Genomic DNA, 17,604 nt, shown 5'->3' with positions numbered 1-17,604 from the left:
TAGATATTTACTATCAGACTGGATTTTTCAACTGTCTAACCTATATATCTATATCTGTATCGTCTACCATCAGTTTACATTCCATTTTATCATTAACAATATATTTGTCTTTTCTTACTACACAATGTTTTCCTTCCCTTTATCAACCTAGCATATAAATAAATATTTGTTTTCATTAGTTTTTTTATTTCATTCTTAGTTTTTAATGTTTGCCTTTCCCATACTAAAAAAGCTTATTTTAACTCGTATAAACTATTTTAAATTGTTTATCTCATACCTTTAATATTCAAATAATAAACATATATACTGCTAATGAACTTAACAGAGTCTACTCTTTAATTACTTATTCTTGTTCTCCTTATCTGCAGTTACATTTCCTGTTTTGATTAACCAGTTTAATACTTTTCATTTTTGCATTAGATAAATATGTTTATTTTATCAACGAGCTTTAGATTTATACACTATCAAAGAATAAACTATTTTAATTTATTTTCACTTCAATCCTTAGCTAGATATCTTGATTTTCTAATTATTATATATCTTATCTTACCACCTGTAAAAATGTATTTTATTACCAGTGTAATATTTAATTTTTCAGTACCAACTTAATATTTATCTTAGACTCATCAAGTCAATAGCTATTTGCTCTTTATCAACTTTATATTTTTAATATTTCAACACCATCATTTCTAAGTTTAATATGTTAAGACATATTTTCGTATCATTTTTCTTTGGGTTTCATGCCATTCTTCTAATCTTTATTCACCTCCATTTCTCACTATGGCTCCCCATTTGCATCTCCTCCATCTCCTTATTTTAGATTCCACATTTCTTTCCCCTTTGTATTCTCAAATATTTTTTTACGGCCTCCACCTCCTCCTCCATTTTCTCTTCATCAAGAAGAGAGCACTCAACGCAAAGCCATTAGAAGCCTGATAAACAGTGGCCATCACTGTGGCTACTAGATGTCTACTTATGTTAAGCAGCGTTTTTCTTAACTCTTTACAGTACAGTCGAAAAACCACATTTCAATTGTGGTTGAGCACGAAACTAGATTGCAAAGAGTTAAATTCAGGCTGTATGTAGCTTGCGTACAAGTTTTCTGTAATATTTCAACAAGATGGTGGATGAAGGATGGATGATGGATTGATGGTGGATGATGGATGGATGATGGATGGATAATTGATGGATAATTGATGATTAATGACTGATGCTGATGATTAATGATTAATGATGATTGATGATTGATGATGATGATGATGATGATGATTAATGATTGGTATACTTCCTTGCCTGTTATTAAGTAGGAAAAGTACTTAACATTTAATAAAAGTTTCAAGCTGAATTTTTTTTAAGAAAACTCCTTAAAAGCAACATTTAAAGGGTCTTTAAATGTTTAGTTGCAAAATATTAAAAATAGTTGGTGTGGGAAATGAGATTTTATTTCAAACATACTACTTTAAATATTTTTTGACCATTTAAAATCTGCTGTGTTCATAAATCAATCAACCGAAATAATTTGGAGGGACTGACAGAATTAAAAATATAAAGTCCTTCTACCTCTTGAAAACCCACTAGTTAAATAATGGTTACTGCCAGTACTTAATGTTCTCGTGATGCTACCCCCCTTGTCTCTTCAGACTCCTGGTGTTTTCACTCGTGTCTTGTTCCTCCGGGTCATCAAGAGGCACTTTCATTTGTTTTATGAATTTCCAGCGTCCACTGAAACATTACAGTGGCAATGAAAATCATTGATCTTTATCCTAAAAATACTTTTAAAAAACTTTATTGTACCTTGTTACGTATTTTATGTGTCGTTTAAATAATTTGATGAGCGGATGGCCTAGTAGCTAGAGCAGCAGCGTTCAAACCAGACACACAAACTGGTTCAAGAACTCAGTAAATTATGCCTTAGCTAACTGCATTCAGTCTCTTATTATGTAGAAGGTTGAGGAATGCAATAAAGGCAATAAGAAATATGTTAATACAGTAAATTCGCAAAAAGCTTTTAATAACTGACCGTCGTATCTGGAACCACACCACAGCAATAAGTATCAACAAAAGCATAACGACTGAACAAACAATGCCAGCTGTTACAGCAACGAAACTTCCTTTGTTGTGAAAAGTGTCTGAAATGTGAAAATGTTAATCTTAGTGAAGTCATGTTTTTATGTAATACCTGCACAGAAGAATCCAAATCTTAACATTTATTTTATAATGCACAAAGTCATCACAAAGTCAACGAATGTTGACCAACTGTATCTTTGTCTCCTGCATCGGAACAGGTCAGTGAATGAGATAAAAGTTGAAGTAAATAAAGCAACACGTTTTATGTGCAACCGGTTATGATAATGCATGATGCAGACGACACCAGTATGATGGAAGGCAATAAAAAATTGCAAGTCCTCAATTACAAGTTAATTATTTTTAAATAGCTTTTTAAAAAAGATGTTTCATTTATTGATGTCACTTACACCTGATCTTTAGTCTTACCATTAGTGTTACTTTGTTTACGAGTGTCTGGATGTGAGCCAGATGTTCCTCTCTCATCTGTTGAGAAAACAAAAGAGTGTTGTTTACTTAAAGAAGTTTCATTAAAGCAAAGAATAATGGTTAGCTAGGTTTTCAAACAACGGTGTAAGCATTTCACATATTGTTTTGGGAATGTTTGTCAACCTCTCTTAATTATCATTTATGTGTCTTTCTACTAGCCTTTCTATCTCGTTCTGTGTTTGCAAGTTTCGTGAATGCATACATGTTTATTGTGCGTGGGTGTGAGTGCTTGTATGTCGACGTGTGGTCTTTATATTTTCATTAAGATAAATAAATGTAAATCATCAATCTCACTCTGTGTGGGCATGCAAAAAACATCATCTTCTCCATCTGCAGCAAGGATATACATCCTGTCTGTTACACAAGCTGTAGCGGAGTTTCTGATGATAGAGGTGCTGTTATCGCCGTCATCACACACGTGACCACCAGCAGCTTCACAGTAGTAGCGTCCCACGTAGTGAAGCAACACCGCGTTTTCTACAACAAACAGGCAAATCTATCTGCTACTCAATGTAGTAACATCTTCACATTGATTAAAGTATTAAAGATTCAACAAAATAAATGAAACTGAATAGAAGTAATCTACAAATTCGTACTTTTTGAATAATTTTCTTAATCTGAATACTTAAAACTCTGCCAATGTCATATTACACCCTTTCTTTGCAACAATAATACACCAATTAGATAGTTAGATATGGGAAAATCTCATTTGTCACAGTGCAATAGATGAAAATGTTTTTGATTCACAGTATACTCAACGCTTTTAAAACAGCCCCTTTAAGATGATATTTCTTGAATGAAATTCTGAATTTAATCTTTATATTTTGGGAGCTATCTGCTTTACCTTTCAAAAGACACTACAAGTGGAGTTTTCTATCAGCAATTTGAAGCTAACATTCTACTCATTTATTTATTGATAATAAAAGAAACAGGCTCCCTCACTGTATGCCCACATCATCTGTTAACGTGCCAAGGGAGATAAACACCTGACCGTGTCTGTATGTGCCCTTGGTTTGTTCAGTTATTACTACTAACATCTTAGACGCAGGACTTGAAAGAGAAAGAAAATCTACAGTTGAGACTGTATATGATATTATTACATAGTTTACTCCTCTAATAATTTAGTTGTAGTAATTGTCTTACAGTCTGTAAATTAGCCAGCGATCCAGTTCTTTTGCAAGAGTGTCTGTTGCTATGTATTGTTCATAATTAGTTACTCATTAATTAAAATAGCTTTAAAAAAATCATATCAATTACAGGCATATAACATCGAAACTACAGATGGGGATTCGGATTATAATGGCAGAACTAAAATTGTAAAGTTTAAACACAAAGATTCAATTAAGATGGTTAGCTTAATATGTATAATACGTCGTGAAGAGAATGGAAGACTAAATATTTTTTTCCTAGTTACTGACTGCACACCTTTATCAAAACCACTACATAAATGTCGACATTACAATCTGCCAAAATAATAATTATTACCAGTCTTTCCTTCTGATGACATATAGGAGACGGTAAATGGTGTTTCTCTTTGAGCGTACTTTTCTGGGATTTTCCACCTTACTTTATTGATGCACTTTCCAGTGAACTCCATTTCACACTCATACTCTTGCCCTTAAAGACAAAAGGGAAATATTAATCATCGTTCTCTTCACACAGTACTTATGCTTATATTTTATTTAAATAGTGTTTTTTACTAATGAAGTATCTAATTTTCGTATTTAGATACCTTTAAGAGAAGGAGCCTTGAAAAACATCAATATAACCTTTAAGTCTAATTTATTGTCAGGTACGATAGCCATTATTTTAATACAATGCCACACTTATGCAGTACTTCAGGTCAGCCTGTGAAGTCACTGCTCAAGAAGCTGTTATTGTAAGTAAACAAAACTGAGCTAAAAATTACCTGCACGCTTTTTATTACCTTGTCAAGTTTTTGGAAGCACATGAAAGACTTGTAAAGACAGTAAAACACATAATTCTTACTAAAGTCTATAGATATGCTTTTTATTCTATTTAAAATATATAGTAAACATAATAATTCATTATAAACAAAAGTAGCAATGATTTATAGAAATATGAAATTTTGTAGGATCCTAAACAATTAAAAGTAAGTAATAAGCAAACATAAGCATGAAGAAAATGTCTCGTAACTCCAGCAATGTTTGAAGCCTTCTCTTAACATTCCTTTGAACTGTAGTAACCCTGACCTACGGGTGACGCTCACACACCCACAAACACGGTTATTAACAACAGATAATCAAGAGAGATGAGATTTTTTCTTGGTGTTGTTTGCATTATTACCTTGCGCATGACAGCACAGCATCATGAAAGCACAAACCCAGCAGAAGTGTTGCTGTTCATCTTCTGTTGTCATATCAATGATTTGAAAGTCTGCCAACAAAAGTGTCGATGATAATTATAGATCTGTGTGTTGTCTCTGTCGACTGTTAACAGAGGTAAGATAACAATCAGCGATAAGTAAAGTTGAAAAAGTGTAACAAACATAAACGTTAGTGTGAAATAATAAAGCATTTTTTCTGTTTGTAATTTAGCAATGTAATGAATGCAGAAATATGAGGGAGCAATGCAAGTGCAAAAGTGCAAATAATTGACTAAATGTACAATGATAATAGGTAAATAACTGAACTATATATATACTTTAATTTCCACATGCACCGATTGTCCTTAGTGGGTTACCTCCCATACCCTACACTAAAACGAGCAGGACTTTATATATTATATACACATTATCTTCTAGGGGCGCATGTATGTTGTACAGTGAAACCATGGGCTAAATAATAACAACGAGAAGCCCTATTTAGGTATCTTTTTGTGTAGCAGTCCTCAATAAATTCTGATTATGTGTCTATTTAGATATATGTGTTTGTGTGTGTCACCTTGATATCGCTAGCTTCAAAATGTCAGCTAATCGAGACTTATATTGTGTCATTTGTCCTGCAGAACGAGAGAAAAGTGACTTAGTATGTAATAGAGAGTCAATCTGTCTTAGAATAAATTTCTCTGTGCGACAAATTTTTTCTCGTTTAATAAACCAGATGTTATATCTCTAACTGATGGGTTGTTATGGTCGATTCAATATTTTGTTAGGTACTTCTTATATCAGGCTAAAACTTATTAATCTCTTCTTTGATAAATGGACATCTCTTGAGTATGCAGACCTTGACTTCGCTAGTGTAATGTGTGGACTAAAATTAAGTACACCTAAATAATCATAAACATTGCAGAATGCCAAACCCAGTTCTGATTGTGACATGTAGCAAACTGGACTAGTTGCCTTTTAAATGTTGTCGGTCTCGAGATAACTAACGATCAACATCAGTGTGGTAGGTACTCAGCGTATGACAAATGTGACAAAAAAGGAAGTGTCACTGACTGTGTAGTACACCAGTAACTTATGATAAAAATGTTGTCAAGATTAACAGCCTAAAGCTAAAACCGTTACGTGCAGAATGATTTTGGAAATTGAAAGTTAACTGTGTACACACACAGACGAGACTGGAAAAAGTGTAGACTATTCTATGAGTTTTTATAGTTTGACATGTATATTTAGTTGCATGATGTGATGAACCACAATATTACTGATTGAACATAACTAACAGCTGTCTAGTATAAAATTTATAAGAATAAATGTTTATCCCCATGCAGTGACTGCAATTCGTGTGGCTTTAGAGCAGACCTGGGCAAACGCCGGCCCGCGGGCCGGATCCGGCCCGCCTCCTGTCTCTGACCGGCCCGCCCGCTGGCCGCCCACCAGTAAATATACTATGTATACAGTATTGGGTAAAACTGAGTTAACTATATTAGTCCGGCCCTCTAGAACCATCCCAGTTTGTCTTCTGGCCCCTTGGGAAAATTAATTGCCCACTCCTGCTTTAGAGGCTGTGTGACAGAAATAAACAATTATACAAGACAACGAGAGTGAGTGAAAGAGTGTACTAGGTAAATCACGATTGTGAGCACAAAGGAGCACTGAAGATAAAGGAATACTGTTTAGCACTCACCTGGAGTTTAGCCCTTATACTTCAGTCAATCTAGCTCTGACCGTAAACCACAACAGATTATAAAACGTGAAACAGCTGCTGGACGGGGGAGTTTGTACAATATTTACTCCGAAGAAAAAAATCTTTTACCGGTCCTGCTACAACTGTTACACACCACCTTCACGCGAGGAAAGTTTCTTCTGTTTTGATGTGTAGTATCAGGGTCTGGCACATTGCCAGAAAGACGTCACGTGGTCAGTTTAATCTGCCGGTGAACAGCTGTGAACAGGTATACAAGTATGTCACACCAAGGTGCATAAAAATGCATAAGCCTCGGTTTAATATACCGGATCATTCCTGAGAAAAGCGAACCATAAGATTTTTAAAGTTCAGGTGTTCCCGTTTCTGTGTTTCACTGTTGTATACAGTAAATACGTTTAATCACACACACACACACAAGCGAAGAACACACACTTGTAGAACTGTGCTAAAGATGAGAGATCATTATCAGTTTCGTGATACGATATAATGGGTTGAAATTCAGAAGACGCTAGTAAAGTACATGCGTCATTGTTATTTATGTAAACTGATAGTCTCTTGTCTATCGAGCATTAAATTTTGATATGGCTTAGCTTTTATCTGCGGACATCTATTTACCTAAAATATCTGAACGTATGAATTTTGGTTAGAAGACGCATACCGAGATGGTTATTATCGCTTTTTAATGACACCTATGATGTATGACTGTCATAGTGAAAAAAATGCAAACACCTGTGTTCTTGTGTTCCCTTGGAGTTTTATCGAGTTATCAGTCATAACTCTGATCAAGGTACTCTTTGCAGAGATGCAGCACATATAAATGATGAACTTTGACACTTAGAGGCTTCCAGTATCTGTATGAAGTATTATTCGTAGTCCACTAGTGCTCAGTGTGTGTCTCTGTGTTACTAAATCTCCCCCTCCCCCCCAGTGATCGGCTTTGAATGGTGTGCAGGTGACGACTTACAATGGGTCACATCCTAATTCGACTTACAATCTCACATGTACACCGGCCTAGCAACCGACTGTAGTGGAAAATGGGAGAGGAGTTCTCCACTTTGCCCGCCAAAAATTATAGCAAAGTCTTCCGTTTCAATCTGTTATCTCTATCAAACCGAAACTTATTATTATTAAGATTAGAGATTAAAAGTTTTCCGGGAGAACGAATGGATAAGAGGAAAACCATGATACATGAATAGCACCCACAGAGAAAATCTCATCATCTTGTCCATTGGGCACAAAACTGTATGGCGACTTTAGAGAAACGTACTAAAATGTCTTCTGGTCTTTATATCACGATTGTATTGAGTGGTCTTACTCAAAAAATATTTTGCCTGCAAGACAAATGTAAATTTTCTATTCTAATCCTTTATATTGGTTGAACAGTCGATTTAAAAAATAAAAAATGTCAGTTGAAATATTTGGCTCTAAGACCTCTTAGAACCTAAAATGGACTTTTCCCTTTAATTTTAGACGGTCTCAGGAATTTTTGCAACCCTGTAAAAGGGTAATATCTGATGATGATGATGATGATGAAGAAGAAGAAGAAGAAGAAGAAGAAGAAGAAGAAGAAGAAGAAGAAGAAGAAGAAGAAGAAGAAGATGGTGATGATGGCGATGATGATAACTTAAGGATTATTTTCAGGCGCTGTTTTGGAATTCTACCACTTGAAAGGAGAATCTTTATCAGTCTTGGAAAATCATTATGCCAGTGTGATGTTTGGATTGAACAGCTCCGTGTGTAGTCAGCTTGATACAACCTACAGGGTAAAGGTTAACACCAGAACAAGCAGTGATAATGTCGAATATGATGGAACAGTGACCTACCTGGGAGACACCTGCACGGCCACACCTTTCACTTCAGTTCGCTGCATCACACCCACTGGACCTGCCGAGCTGTACAGGAGAGTGAACAGGTCTCACGTGGCTGTAGAGTGGAACTGGAAATGGAAGGACTCTCGGTTTAGTAACTTTACAATGATGAGAAAGCAGCTGACGGTCATTGTATCGTGTACGTATTCAATATGTAAAGTTTTTAAATGATTAGTGTGTATGTCACTGTGTATGTCTCCCTGTGTGTTGCACAGTCTAGCTACTGCTGTCGTCCTTTTTCATTATCACAATTTCTTTTTCTTCTTATTTATACCTGAGATGTCAGTTCACATATTCGTCAGCATATGTGTATTTAATTAATTTTTTAAAATTTCATTTCTTCATGGATTTATAGATCAGAGTACATTTTTGCCAGAATGTGCTGGTGTGTATGTGAGCTAGTACAGGAGCATGGGGAAGAATGTTTTGAGGGATCGCTTAATGTCTGCGTCTGTTCGTTCGTTCGCTATTTCACCCACTTCACTTAATCTGACTGCATTCTATTTTAGTTTGTGTTATCTCATGCAGATCCACCAAGTGTCACAAGCTTGACTGTCAACGGACGTCCTGTCAATGGCAGTATTATCATCAACGAGAGTCAGGAGGTCAATATTTCTTGCTCGTATGATAAAGGGAATCCTCCCGCCAACTTTCGTCTTATTGACGAAGACGCAAAGGAAATGAAAGCTTATGCAGAAGAACAACATCTTATTTATTTACTTAAACTTCGGTGTGAACAGGACTGGCCAACCATCACATGTGAAGGGAATTCATCGGAAAAGAACAAATCAGTTTCCATTCTAGTCAATTGTAAGTAGAAATAAAGTGTAGTTGTACCTTTAGGTCATGTTCATGTAACTGTGAACATGGGTGTATGTTTAGCGTATATCTTAGCATTCAATATATCTTGACTTGTAAAGAATTTGCAAGTCACTAATTAATAGTTTCAATCTTTCAGGTCCTCCTCAATTCATAGAAAAGCAACCCGAAGTCACAGATGGCGAGGACCACGAGAGCTGGAGAGTTCGAGTCAAGGCTCATACAGCAAAAATCGACAAATGCCTGGTGATCCCATTTTCATTAGGCGAGAATAAAAACAGAGAAGTTAACTGCAGCCTGACTGGGGACCCTCCTGACCTGCTGTTGACCGTTATTGTCAATAAGAAAGACGTTGGGAGGGGAGGACACTGGGCGTTAAGTTTCCACAATGAAAGAGGCTCTTCAGACACCTTGGTCTTCAACAAACCATCAAGTGAGTTAAATATAATATCTGCCATAGTTGTTAAGAGGATTATTCCTTTGTTACAGACAATGAATAATAAATACGAATTAATTTTAAACTGTAATGTAGGATTATCTAAACTTAAATATGTAAAGTAAGTGAACTTGTTTCGTAATACTAGCTTTAACCAAATAACACTTCAAGCTTAACAAAAAGCTTAAATAAGAGTTAATAACTACTAAAAAAATGTTTTAGAGATAGATTTTCCTCTGTTTGGTGCAATGCCCAATGACTGGATGCCTTTCTGGAGGAAAAAAAAACCCTTGAAATCACTGGTCGCTAGGTAGTTGTGCAGCAAAGAAAATACCTATAATGCGGCAACTATTGGAGTCCAAGATATCCACCCTCCAACATATCTGCAAACTGCCGTTTTTTCTTCATGGAAAATTTTCGCCCGCTCATGCCGTGTTAGCATCAATGTGTTTTGTATGGATTTACTCCCTTATCCTTTATCTTCACTAAGATTATCCCCAACCCGATGGGGGTATTTTATGTTTGCTATGGCTGAGCTAAAATCAATGGTAAGGTTCTCCACGTATGCGTTCGCGAAAATCCAGGCATTGGAGAGTACGTGCCTAGTGAAGCTGCACCGGATCTCATACAGACAGCATAGAACTAATGATTTTGCAGGAAGCCACACTGTAGGATACCAGGAACCTCTACTGGCAACAGTCAGGCAACGTAAGCTGGTCTTCTTTGGTCATGTGACCCGGCACGACACCCTGTCAAAGACTATCCTTTAAGGCACCTTGAAGGGTAGTCGACGCCATGGTGGTCCGAGGAAGAACTGACTTACAAAGTCAAAGACTGGACTGGTCGTCCTGTACAGACCATAATTCAAAACCTACAACACTACTTTATTAATTCTACTACAACAGCTAAAGGAACATGTCCACTCCCTAACCTTAACTTAAAACCCTACATCTACATTCTTACATCCCACTTTAAGAAGCTGACATCTTTCATTCAGGTCACCTGTCAGCTCACCTCATCGTATGTCACTGTCGTCGCTATATCTTTGCTAAATTTCATCACGTTGTATATCTCTAAATCTCCTAAAGGCTCTAGGTTAGGTGATAAAAGAGTCCACCTATTATGTGAAGATTAAGATGGTGCTATTGCCAAAGAACAGTAAGTACAATAAACTCCTGGGGTACAGCAAAGCGATAGGACAAAGCTGTTGTTGGAAAAGTTTGCACACAGTTAATCAGGTTTAGGTTTTTAAGTCCTAGAGACGTTCATAGGTTTACAGCAAGGTCAGCAGGTCACCACGATGGCCTAGGCCGTTTTTCCCTTGCCTACTTACCCCACCTTAGTGATGACTAGATTGCTACACCCGGATCAACAAATTTGGCGGGAAGACGGAAACAAAGTTGTGTATGTTGTGTAAGGTCACCGTGACATAGTCACGACAGAACATCACGAGGCATTGGCATGGCCTACAAGTTATGATTTATAAATCACCATTTATGTTCCATGCCTGTCAAGTTCTTCAACTAGCATACAAAACATGCTCCAGACTGACTTTTAATAAAGTTCTGTATGAATTACAAAATTTTTACTGTTGATGTATGTTTACAGAATGTTGCGTTATGTGTATGAACATGAATAAGATGTATGCAATACTATTGTTTAAATTAACGAAGCTTCATTTGTTTACATGATATAAATGTCTAAATACAACATTAAACTTTTAAATACTATTTAAAGTTTGAATAATTTGTTGTTTTTAACCTCTCAAGTTTAATTATTTACATCTTAATACCGTTGTGGATGTAAAGAATAACATTGTTATACTCATTTGTATGTTGCGCGCTGCTTCTCAAATATTTTGTTACATCGAACATATTTTGTAAGGAGTCACAAGCTTTATTGCATGAACACTTTGCAAAAGGTATCGTTAAAGAGAATAAGTATAATTATAACAGCATCATTCAAAGAAGAAACACAAACGCATCACCACCGCTGTATTTGTTACCCATCATTTGTTCTCATAATTACACTGTACTTAAAGGAAAAAAACAACAAATGTCTAAAAACTAAAAAAAGTGGAATTGAATGAATGAAATATGTAAGACACCAGATACAATATACACAATTCAAGTGCGCATGTCCACGCACGCACACGCCACATAACTCACACTTGGTGTACATTTTTTGTGTAAAAAAAGGTGTTGTGTTACTTAGTAACAGCGTCGACAAAAATAATCTTATGTCGTCGACGATGTATCAGCTGATCGATCGAGCAAGGTCAGGTAGATAATGGTCCCTCGACAGCTCACGTCTCTACGTGACTTGAATAACGATAGTCATTTCCTGAAGAAAATTATAACAAGGTCAGCATATCCTTGATCACTATGAAATGTCAATGGTCGGGATACAAAAGCAGCGGACCAGTCAGCTACGAAAATTAAATGCTGATTAGAATATTAATTTCAGTATCTGCGTCTCTGTGTCACAGTATGGGTCAATGGGAATCTACAGGTAAAGAACGAAAAAGAAAAGGAACAAAGAAGGAAGTAAAGGATAAGCAAATAACAGAAGAAAAGAATCCATTGTGTAGATTAAACCTATTAGGCCTATCCATCTGTCAGTCGCTCTTGCTTCTTTGTAGAACACTATAAGCAGGGACCGACGTCCATCTCTAGAGACAGTGAAGCTACTAGTAGCAGTAAAGCTGAAGCTTTTATCACTAAAGCACGACTAAAATACATTTACAACAAAAAACAAAACTAAAATCTCAAAATCGTTTTCATGCATGAATTAGTCCACAACTTCGACTGTGAGAGCAATGCTTGCGGAGAGGTTACGTGTTCATAAATTACAGAAATGCTATATCGGTCATATCTAGGAGGAGTACAAAAGGTTACACATATGAGTCATACCTTTTTAATTGTCAAAACCCACCACACGTCAGCTAGTGCTCAATAGAATATTGAAAATAATGTACAGTGAGAACACTATTATGACATCGTATATAAGAATGATGGGGATAGCACAAAAATGAATGTAGGTCCATAGGTGGGTGTACCCTAGTAGTTGTAATGGCAGAGAATAAATGCATACGTCGCAGTATGATAAAAAAAATATTACAAATAAACCATTTTACCATAGAATAAAATAGAAAAATATCTCAGCTGGCTACTGATACACACGCACATTTACTTGTTTTGGGGACCATTTTCTTTAAAAATAATAAAATTACATCATTCAAAGAACAAGAAAACACATGTCTTAATTAAAACAAAGCAGTAGCTCTGAAAGTTAACTTTTTCCAACTTTGTTTTTGAGGCAACTTGGTATTTAATGTTATCATAGCAATGTTACTTTTGTGGATAATCCAAAATGCAAAAAGTAGCTGAAGATATCTGAATTTATCTCCCCTTGTATGTTACTTTAGACAGTTATGCAAAAGTAGATAAGCAAAGTCGATATAAATGACTAACTAAAAATTACGATTATTCTAATACAAAAGGATTTTGGAATTTAACTTTATAAAAAGATAAAACTTACACACAGAAGTAGTACAGAAGCCAAAACACATATGATGAGCTTAAATTAAACAACCATAGACATTCTTAGATAGCCACACTGGCAAAGGTAATTCTTTGTTTAAGTTTTGAGTAAATCTTATAACCATATACAGTGCAGCTCTGTTAGGTAAAGTTTGCTTGTCCTCTTAATGGAGAAAAACACAGACGCAGACATATGTCAATGCTGCTTCAATGTCTGCGTGTGTCCAACCACGTAAAATGCAGTTTTACTCTAACATCACATTGGTGTTTGTCTTGAACAACTGTCTCACTGACTGAGCAGACCTCAAAGTTTGGCTGAAAACCTTGTGAGCCAATCCCCTCCACATCTCTTAGTTGACTAGATAGCCTTGTTACAGTAAAAACAATGGTGTGAGCTAAAACACTCTGGGGCTTCATCGTAGCACTCTAAACTGTCTTGGACATGTATGTTAATGACCTTACAATAATTAGTAATTTATAACACATGATAGACCTGTCAATATTCAAGTTGCTTAAACATTTCAAACAAAGTAAAGACAACATCTCACATCCAGCTCTTCAGAACATTTCCTTTTTGTCTGCTGATGTGTAAACTAGCGTTTGTAGAACAGTCGACAGTAAGTTATGTGCAGTGTTGTATTCAATCTCGCAATCTTTCTTAAGGACATGATTCGAAACACTCTCTATCCTAAAAATACTGTTTCCTGTGACTTGAATAAAAAAAACCCACTGTTTCTTCGACTTAAATACTACTGTTTGTTTCTGCGATTTAAAAATGTTTTCTAATTTCTTATAAACTATATTTTCTGTTAATTCAGCACCATTGTTAATCTGCCAAGTAAAAGCACTTGATTTGTTTGTATAACATGAAATTGTTTGTCGTTGCTAAGCAGTCGAGACTTGCAATAATACACATGCGCTCCAGTGTCTTACCCACCAATACTTTGATCCTCCAGAATTGGAGTAAATTACGGAGCATCCAAGCGTCTGTAACGAAACAAAATCATATTGAAAGTAAAGATTAGTTAACTATAATGACCACAACAGCAGGGGAGTAAATCTCGACTACTCATACTACCAAACACAACAATTATTAACACTACTACAATTTCTCCCTCATTTATAATATCACCATTATGGTATATACACATTTCAAAGTAATGACTTAACATAAATATAAAATCTGCATGTGTATTGATAATGATAATTCTTCCGTCTGTGAGACAATTTGCAATCACTATTTATAGAAGTAACTAAATGCTCTCTTCCGTCTTTACACATGTATCTGTTGAACGTTTGTCGATAAAATTTCTGAATTTTCTTTCTTGACAAATAATTTTTTAGAAAAGGAAATATTGAATAAAAGTATACGAGATATTAGAAAGTGGTTTAAGTTAAAAACAGAACACTCTTTAGCGAGTAACAGTTGTCAGAAAGAGTATCAGAAAACTGAATACAATGAGAAAAATTTCCATTAAAATTCTGTTGATTTCAGACATAAATAATACATGGAATATACTGATATTTTCACTACCTTCATCCTCACTGATTGCTTTTCCTCTGGTTTTAGTAAACTCTTCTTTTCCTTGACTGTCACCTTTTCTTCGTCATGGTTGTTCGTCTGCTTTCTAGTGCTTTCATTAGTCTGTCGCATGAGGTAATTAAAATAAATGAATAAATATAGTTAAAATAGCGGGTAAGGCAAAAAAAAAATGTCTTAAGCACACACTTTCTCTCTTGGTCTCTGTCTTCTCCTCACCACGTTGGCAATGTTTACATTCGCCTGAATATACAGAGTCTCCCCTGGGATGGTCTCCCCCTACCTCATCCCTGTGGTGTCGAATGCTTAGGTTTTGTGCGATGTAGTCAGTTTCATGCACACCTTGGACCACATTAATATGTATATTTTTAAACACAGTACAGCTGAGAAAGTAATAGAAACTCACCGTCTCCTCCAAAAAAAAGCTGCAGAATGACAAGTTACAAGGAGACGACTTGCCAAAGGCAGAGCTGACACCAACGAGTCACACCATTCCCTCTTGTTCACTCTGAGCTGTCTAAAAATAAAAAATTAATGCATAATATGAATATTTACTAAAAACTTGCATTTTTAAAACAGCTCGGTTTAAAAGAAACGTGAATTAAATGCTAAACTATCAACCCATACCCATTAGCATGCTAAACGGCTCCTATGTTACTCATTACCATTACCATGCCTAGTATCGAAATTAGTAAATTGCATATCATAATTTTCCATAAAAAATCTCGTGATAGAAACACAAATAGTTACAAGCTACACCTGGTTGAAACAAGCAACACAAAACTCATTATCTATGTTGGAATGGAGGTGGCGGGTGATGTCAGGTACAAGCTGCCTCTCATTTTACACCCATTCTGCCAACATGCTAGCTTCACTTAAATAAGCTTTATACATAGTTCTCCCATAAAACAACCTAAAACAATAAAGATCAAACAGAGAACAAAAATTGGCTGGACTCACAATTAAACTCTTAGTAAAAGAGATAATTTATGCAGATTAAAATGACCAAATTAAGTGTTACAAACATAATTGTGTGAAAATGATTGGTTTTGAAAGACAGTTTATCAAACCCATAACCACTCCTCTGTATGTGCCTCTCTTCAATAAATTATAACAATTTATTTATCTGCACAGATACAGAGTCCTCGCTATAATGTGTAGAATTCTTTCTCCTTTTTTATACATTTTATTTTATTTAGTGTTCCTTGTTGTGGGGCTCGTGGGGTGTCAGTTGAGCGTGAACCAGAGCGTCTCCGCTAGGAACACATCATTCACGACAACCACTGACACAATAATCTCCTCTGTGTACTTGTCTTCCTTCTCTCTCCTACATTATCAGGGGCAGGCTCACATAACAGAGCACTTATGACACATTAGACGCTATACAAATCAGACTTTAAATGCATCATCAAATACTTACTGTGCCTCCCTGTCTTTTCCATTTTCAATTTTTGTCGTTGCATTGCACTCATCTGTAAATCAAACACATAAATATCAAAAAGTTGTCTTACTCTACTTTGCTTTCTTTTAATGTATTTTACAACTTTATTTAAGTAACTTCCATTAAAATCTGTTGAGAAAATATACATCTTGAAGTCGCATACAAGAATATTGAATTTTATACTTTCAAATTTCAAAAACCGCAGTTTCACTGTCGTACATTATGTTTATCTGCTGATTTTTGGTAGATTGACCACTTTGCTATTGAATATAACGCCACAGGATCTTTTCACGAGTCTATTTATTTCAGCTAGTTCGTTCTCAACACCATGTGGTAAGTTAAACCAGTGTTATGTGGTGTGAGAGAGAAAACAGTCAAGTTGGTCTGAGTGAACCAGAGCGTTCCCGCTAGGAACACGTCAACCCTCGACCGATCAGCAGATTGAGAACATAATATTTTTTCTAACATGTGAATATATCTTACTTGACAGATTACATCGATGATTTGTTCGTAGGCCACATCAAACAGGAATTTCTCCATCAGTCAGACATTTTTTGCAGGTCATGAAACAGACAAAAGTGTGCTCGGCTCTCGGTCACAGTGAACCCTGCGTGGTCACAAGAAAATTGCCCGTTGCGCCACTCACATCGTTGCGATACTTCTAACAACGGAATCACCCACTGGGCGCCTAGTGTAAAACCAATATATCAACCCAAGCACCAAGAATAAGCTGAAAAGCGTCTGGAATTAAATTGTGTATCCAAGAGACACATTCACTTTAAAAAATCAAAATAAACAACGACCTTCCTTGACCAGGATTTGTACTCGATCCTAAAATTCTCTCCTCTCTTCGACATCTTGTCATGAAGGAGGCAGCACTTCTGACACAAGTGTTTCATATTCTGTATTACACTTGTCGTCTGAAAACAATTCGTTTGAGCCATCACTCACTCCATTTTGTAAAATTAAATGAAAAAAATAATGTGTATGAATGATTATAAAAAAGTTTAAGACAGACACAAACACACTATTACATTATGTAATTATTAAAAATCCAAGGATAAGTACATGCTATTAGAGCCTAAGTATTTATCTGCGTGAAAATAGAAACGCTGGTTATTGTCTAGATTAACCTCGTGTGAAAATCTTTACTTTTTGCCGTATCTCAGGGAAAAATCCTCATTGAAGATGTCATGAACTTGATCGTCACTCTCCACAGTTTTTTGCTGCATTTACTAATTAGTCAGATTTTACCAACATTCAGCGGGAATTATAATTTTTAAAAAAACTATCTTTCAAGTGATTACCCTTTCGCATAACAGAAACCAAACAAGTTGAACAAGCGATTACACACTC

General features: G+C 35.8%; 2 protein-coding genes across 5 annotated transcripts; one reads left to right on the top strand and one right to left on the bottom strand.

The window, feature by feature from the left end:
• Positions 1-271: 271 nt before the first annotated feature.
• Positions 272-6,910, bottom strand: LOC112568060. 3 transcript variants are annotated; one of them, XM_025245084.1, is made up of 7 exons: positions 6,582-6,910; positions 4,861-5,003; positions 4,039-4,170; positions 2,848-3,030; positions 2,494-2,550; positions 2,021-2,129; positions 272-1,722 (listed from the first exon to the last, which is right to left on the bottom strand). In XM_025245084.1, the coding sequence occupies exons 2-7, from the start codon at positions 4,931-4,933 to the stop codon at positions 1,620-1,622; spliced, it is 657 nt and encodes a 218-aa protein (XP_025100869.1). In that variant the 5' UTR covers positions 4,934-5,003; positions 6,582-6,910; the 3' UTR covers positions 272-1,619. The 3 variants fall into 3 exon arrangements, with proteins under 3 accessions (XP_025100869.1, XP_025100870.1, XP_025100868.1); XM_025245085.1 differs by having other exon boundaries at positions 4,861-4,950; positions 6,711-6,910; XM_025245083.1 differs by having other exon boundaries at positions 4,861-4,950; positions 6,582-6,905.
• Positions 6,911-7,853: 943 nt separating this feature from the next.
• LOC112568050 lies at positions 7,854-13,345 on the top strand. Of its 2 annotated transcripts, XM_025245068.1 has the most exons (5): positions 7,854-7,946; positions 8,244-8,609; positions 8,999-9,280; positions 9,429-9,722; positions 10,383-13,345. In XM_025245068.1, exons 1-5 carry the CDS (start codon positions 7,874-7,876, stop codon positions 10,493-10,495), a joined length of 1,128 nt encoding a protein of 375 aa, XP_025100853.1. In that variant the 5' UTR covers positions 7,854-7,873; the 3' UTR covers positions 10,496-13,345. The 2 variants fall into 2 exon arrangements, with proteins under 2 accessions (XP_025100853.1, XP_025100852.1); XM_025245067.1 differs by having other exon boundaries at positions 9,429-13,345.
• The last annotated feature ends 4,259 nt before the right edge of the window (positions 13,346-17,604 follow it).

The sequence above is a fragment of the Pomacea canaliculata genome, linkage group LG7 (genome assembly GCF_003073045.1).
Source record: "Pomacea canaliculata isolate SZHN2017 linkage group LG7, ASM307304v1, whole genome shotgun sequence".
NCBI lineage: Eukaryota > Metazoa > Mollusca > Gastropoda > Architaenioglossa > Ampullariidae > Pomacea > Pomacea canaliculata.
The sequence above is the reverse complement of the archived record's forward strand: the minus strand, read 5'-3'. Positions and strand labels throughout refer to the sequence as shown.

Coding starts and splice junctions, on each gene's coding strand:
- LOC112568050 (XM_025245067.1), top strand. CDS start 7,874: ATGTCTTCTGGTCTTTATATCACGATTGTATTGAGTGGTCTTACTCAA. Junction 7,947..8,243: donor ATTTTGCCTGCAAGACAAAT/GTAAATTTTCTA, acceptor GATTATTTTCAG/GCGCTGTTTTGGAATTCTAC. Junction 9,281..9,428: donor AGTTTCCATTCTAGTCAATT/GTAAGTAGAAAT, acceptor TCAATCTTTCAG/GTCCTCCTCAATTCATAGAA.
- LOC112568060 (XM_025245084.1), bottom strand. CDS start 4,933: ATGACAACAGAAGATGAACAGCAACACTTCTGCTGGGTTTGTGCTTTC. Junction 4,171..4,860: donor GCTGTGCTGTCATGCGCAAG/GTAATAATGCAA, acceptor TTTGTCTTTAAG/GGCAAGAGTATGAGTGTGAA. Junction 2,551..2,847: donor TTTTTGCATGCCCACACAGA/GTGAGATTGATG, acceptor TTTTCTCAACAG/ATGAGAGAGGAACATCTGGC.